The following is a 6,000-nucleotide window of genomic DNA, read 5'->3' on the forward strand; positions in this document are numbered from 1 at the left end:
TCTTCTGCTGGTGTAAAAAGACTATTTTCTTTGTTTGGACTAATTCATTCCAAATTGAGAACTCATTTGGGATCTGAAAAAGCAGGAAAGCTTGTTTTTCTTTTTCAGATTATGAACAAACAAGAAAATGAAGGTGAAGGTGAAGGCGACTGAGTTAGCTGCAGAAGCCAATATTTTAAGTTTCTCAAGTTGACCTGGCTGACATAGTCAATTTAATTTTTGGTTGGTTTTTTTTCAATATTTCATTTAACTATTTTAGTTAAAAACAATTTTAACAAAAACAAACCCGATTTTAAAAAACTTGAATGTTTAACTAAATTCAAAAATTCATATGCTTGTTTTGTTAAAATATTGTATGTTTGCTGTTGAAGAAAAAAATCCAAAATACATAACGTTGTTTTAGTTAAATAAAACAATTTAAATGTCTGTCTGGTGATGTTCTCCTCCTAATACAACGTGGCAAGAAAATCCTCCAAATATTAATGATTAACCTGTTGAATTGGAAATAGTTCATCTCCCAATGACTTCATAAATATCTGCTTCAATTACCTTTGGTAAATGAAATAACCAAACAATCATTCATTTTCTGATATAGCTATAAAACTCCTCTGAAAAGTTTTCAAAATAAATCACTTTAAAAATGTATAGTGTGTACCTTCTACAAATGAAACCTACATCTATCTCTGAGTTGAGAAGAATATGTATTAAGGTTATAACAACTAACAAAAATGCACTTTTATGTTGAAATCCATGATTAAATCGAGTCTTCCTGACTAGTGATTTAAATCAAATCCACCCTGGAATCTCTCCTTAGGTTTTGAGCCCAAGTGTGCATTGATCAGAGGTTTCAAGGAGGCTACAGCAGCCACTTTACCAACTTGCCTACGGGCAATACCAAGACACATACTACTTGCTTTTGTACACATGAAGTAGAACTTAGATATTTGGTACGTTAGGAAAAAATTAGATCCAAAGTTTAGGGGGGGTTGATTTGATTTGGCTCATTGTAAGAATAGGAGAAAGTTGCAAATCTGGATCTAGGTTCAAATTCTAAACCCCCACCTATGCAATCTTTCATTTTGGTTTAACACGTTCTAGCGAAAACTAGGAAACTCACAATTTCCAAGAATGAAGGCCAAATTTTTCAAACCTGTTCTCCTCAAGTTAGGCTTCTAAATTAAAAGGGAACTGACTTTCAGAGGTGCTTACAGCTCCTGTTAACTTCTGTGGAAGACATAGATGCTCAGAACTTCTAACAAATCAGGACACATACACCCCTCGGGGGGGAGGAGGGATTGACACAAGGAGAAAGAAATATGACCTAGCTATGGATTTAGGTGCCTAACAAAGACCCTGTGTTTGAAAAGTTCAGCCTGTGCTTATGTATTTTGCATATCACTTGTTTTACCAGGATTTCATGCCTCTACCACTGCAGTAGAAATGCAAGTTTTTAGAAGCACAAAATGAAGGAAAATTAATTATTCTGATGACTCTATCAGCAAGTTAAAGTAACAAAGATCAGTAAGGAAGGAAAATAAATGACATTCAAATTCATACTAATGATTTATTGTGCAAAATGCCATGAGGTATAAAATTATGTATTACATTTTTAATTGACAAAACAATTTCAAATTTTGCTCCAGAACCACAAAGTTTTAAACACCAGATGTAGTGTGGCCAACTTTCACAATTTTATCATGATTCCTGCAATATTTTTTTCTGAAAGCCCCAGATCTGGAGTCATGCGATTACATGAAAACATCAGCATTCTTTTTTTTTAAAAAAAGATACATTCCTGGCACTTCTGGATGCACAAGAACCAGAAGGAAATGAAGCGAACCCAGCTATTTTTTTTTATTTAAATTTAATTTTAAAAATGCTATGATTTACACTCAATCTCATGATTTTTGAACATTCAGGATGGATGATACCGTAGCTGCCCCGTAACACAGAGGGATTCTAGTTTGCCATCAAGGAGAAGCAGTAGCACAGGAATATAGAAGAACAACAACACAGTAGACACCCACACAGTTAGCAAAACAACACAATGAGAAAGCCAGACATAACAGATAGATGTTCATGGTGATGAGAGACTGAAGATTTAAGCAAGGTTCTTTTATTTTAAAAGATGCACTGTATTCTGTACACAACTGGCATGGACCATTTCAAAGTTTTTAGATACTGAATGCAGAGAAGGGGTATAACCATGCACACACTCAAGGCTCTATAACCACAGAAGAAGGTTAGTACCATAAACAACAGTTATCAGATTATGAAGTGCAAGTCAGGCCAAAAATCCAAGTAGAGAAGAGTCGGAACCAAATGTCCGATTAAACACCCATAAATTTCTATCTATAAATTTTGCAACTGATCACTAATTTTTAAGGAGTCAAAATACAGATCCATATCTGATCCAAGTGCCCTTGTTTCAAAAATCTTGAATGGACATTAACATTACTATTCTCCACCTACATGGTAATGATCATGATTTACATCTCTATGGTGCCTTTCATTCAAAAGAATCCAAAAATTGCTTCCCAAACTGAAATCATTTCCACTCACCTTCGTGAAATACACGGGGTTTTGCTATAGGCATGACTGGCATAGGACTTGTTTCCAACTACATAATTCCTGTGTTACAAGTTCCACCCCAACAACGAACCACAGCAGTGTTCTCTGAAATGCCAGCAGTTCAAAAAAGGCAGTACCATATATGTGGCGCAAGACTATGTGGCTGTTTTGCACTACATTCCTAAAGACGTCAATTAAACAGCAGGCAAGCATTTAAAGCAGGATTTTGAATTTTCCCTTTAATAATTTGTTTGGTAGATAATCTTCCAGCAAGCAGTATATATTTTCGAAATTGCATCAAAACAATTTCTTTTAACAAAGAAAAACCTAATTTAGCACAGTTTTTGCATAAATGTTGATGTGTAAGGTCACCAGAACAAATCTTTTAAAAAATGGAGGAATTCTATTGGACAAGACTACAGCGCTCTAGCTTTGTATAAATAAGTATTTAACAGAGATTGACCCAATCAAAATCCTAAATCTAAATATCTCAAAATTTGAAGGTAAATTAAATTCAAACCTATTGCTGAATTTTTCAAATGGTCTTTTGTCTTTGTAATGGACCAAACTAAAACCCCAAAGTGAACTCATTACTTGAGACCCACTCTAACATTTGGATAGCAAGAGATGTGCCAGTCCTAAAAAGTGCATATCTAGGAAGCATCACAATACCCTTTTTTACAAAGGTTACAAAAGTTCACATAAGCTAGATGAGTAACTTCAGCAGCAGTCAATATTCATGCTTTAGACCCTTTATGACCTTTTGTGAATTAATTAATTCCACACAGCAAAGTGTGTTGCACTGTGATTCCTGGGCAATACACTAAAAAAACAGGAAAAGTACAAGTTACACTAAATGGTTTATTTTCTATTAAAAACTAGTTACAGCGATCCAGCTTTTTGCGTAGGTGGCATCTGGCTCCAGGTTAGAAGTGAGAAAGCTAAACTAAGTTTCATTTTCTGTTCCTCACTTCTCACAGATGTATGTCAGTGCTAGAAAGTACAAACAGAAACCTAGGGAAATGGAAACTGGAGCAGTGCAAACCAGATAACTCTGAACTCATGTTCAGTTACCGGAGTCACCATAGTTGTCATACACCGAGACCTGTAAAGATCATTTTTATCAGGCTGATACACCCTTACAGATGTTCCCCCCAACATCAACAAAGAACAATTCCCAACTATCATAATCAGACCCAAATGAGCTTAAATGATAGTCACCCATTGAAATACCTTGATGCCCATCTCCTTCATCACCATTCATTACAGCACTTAGATGATACCATTTGCTTGGCAGCCAATGTTTACAGGTCAATGTAGTTTAGGAGTCCAAGTCCTTCTCAGTAAACTTTTAGTGTTGCAAAATTTCCAGAAACAGCTATTGTTGAAACCATAGTCCCACTTCCCCTGCAGTCTGGCACTGATAAGCTCAACAGTCACACACTAGGTGTGAGAAACGGAAGGGGTGAATCAGCCCAAGAGCAGCAAAAATTGACAGTTTATAAATTAATATAAGCCAGAATGGTACAGGTTGAAAATAGAAATGAAAAAACAAAATGCAGGATAACTGAGGGGTAGCATTCATGGGAACTTTGAATGACAAATCAAGGCAGCTTCCACAACCTCCCTAGGCAGTCTGTTCCATTGTCCTACTATTCTTACAGTTAGGAAGTTTTTCCTGAGTTTTAATCTAAATCTGCTATGCTGCAGTTTGAACCCATTGCCTCTTTTCCGGCATTCTGTGGCAAGAGAGAACAACTTTTCCCCATTTCCGTTATGGCAGCCTTTCAAGTATTTGAAGACCACTATCATATCCCCCCTTAATCTCCTCTTTTCCAAACTGATCATACCCAGTTACTTCAGCCTTTGCTCATATGGTTTGCATTCCATCCCTTTGATCATCTTTGTCACTCGCCTCTGGATCCTTTCCAGTTTCTCTACATCCTTTCTATACATTAGTGACCAAAACTGGACACAGTACTCCAGCTGAGGCCTAACCAGCGCCAAATAGAGCAGTACTATCACCTCCCATGACATGTATACTATGCCTCTGTTAATGCAACCCAAAACTGCATTTGCTTTTTTTGCAACAGCATCGCACTGTTGATTTACATGAAGGTTGCGATCCACTGTAAGTCCCAGATCCTTCTCAGAAATGCTGCTGCCAAGCCAGTTATACCCCATTTTGTATTTGTTTTGTCTTCCCTAAATATAGCACCTTATATTTGTCTTTGCTGAGTTTCATTTTGTTGTCTATAGCCCCAGATCTCCAATTTATCAAGATCCCTTTGAATTTTAGCTGTATCCTCCAAAGTGTTTTCAACTCCCCACAGCTTTGTGATCAGTATGCTCTCTATTCCTACATCTATGTCATTAATAAAGATGTTAAATAATACTGGATACAGAACAGACCCCTGTGGAACTCCGCTCGAGACTTCCTTCCAATCTGACATCATTCCATTAATAAGAAAAGGAGTACTTGTGGCACCTTAGAGACTAACCAATTTATTTGAGCATGAGCTTTCGTGAGCTACAGCTCACTTCATCGGATGCATACCGTGGAGCTCACGAAAGCTCATGCTCAAATAAATTGGTTCGTCTCTAAGGTGCCACCTTACTTAGAAAAGTACTCCTTACTTGCTTACTTAGAAAAGTACTCCTTTTCTTTTTGCGAATACAGACTAACACGGCTGTTACTCTGAAACCTGTCATTCCATTAATAGTTATTCATTTTTTGCCGTTGTTTAGCCAATTATGTATCCACTTAATGGTAGTTCCACCAAGCCCACATTTCTCCAGCTTACTTATCAGAATGTCATGTGGGACTGTGTCAAAAGCCTTGCTAAAGTGCAAGTATATTATGTCCACTGCATTTCCCCTATCCACCAAACTAGTTACCCTGCCAAAGAAGTAAATCAAGCTGATTTGGCATGATTTGTTTTTAGTAAATCCACGCTGGCTACTACTGATCATGCCTGTACATGTTTTTGTTATAACTGCCATGCAGGAGTTATTTTGGCTTTGAGAATCATCAGGAATGCTACAAAGGCAGCACATTCAACCCCAGGAGAAATGGGAGGGAAGGTAATTAGATCATTCAACAAATTATTGCTCTAACCAATCAAGCAGCAGTACTGACAAACTACAAAGACAGTCCCAGAAATTCCTCTTTAGCCAACACATAAGATGTGCACAAACTCAAATAGGAGCTTGTGACGTTGCACTCTATATGATTTTATGAAAATATGCTAATAAGTGTGAATATAATGTAACTGGAATATGATTCATGCAAAAGGTCTCTTGTAGGGTATCATTACAAAGCTTATAATCTACTGAGTGTGGTCATCCTATTTGTATAAATGTATCATTCTTGTATCTGAAGTAGCAATATGAATTACAACTTTGAGGTCCTACTGTAGTTATCCAAAG

The 6,000-nt window shown here is 36.8% G+C and overlaps 1 protein-coding gene across 2 annotated transcripts in view; it reads right to left on the bottom strand.

Moving 5' to 3' along the window:
* Positions 1-2,680, bottom strand: part of ATP8B4 (ATPase phospholipid transporting 8B4 (putative)) — a 156,936-nt gene extending 154,256 nt beyond the window's left edge. For both annotated transcript variants that reach the window (XM_048867295.2, XM_048867297.2), the window contains exon 1: positions 2,563-2,680. In XM_048867295.2, coding sequence (XP_048723252.1) covers positions 2,563-2,605 — 43 coding nt within the window. In that variant the 5' untranslated portion in view covers positions 2,606-2,680. The remainder of the gene's footprint in view (positions 1-2,562) is intronic.
* Between the last annotated feature and the right edge of the window lie 3,320 nt (positions 2,681-6,000).

The sequence above is a fragment of the Caretta caretta genome, chromosome 10 (assembly GCF_965140235.1).
Source record: "Caretta caretta isolate rCarCar2 chromosome 10, rCarCar1.hap1, whole genome shotgun sequence".
Classification (NCBI taxonomy): Eukaryota; Metazoa; Chordata; order Testudines; family Cheloniidae; genus Caretta; species Caretta caretta.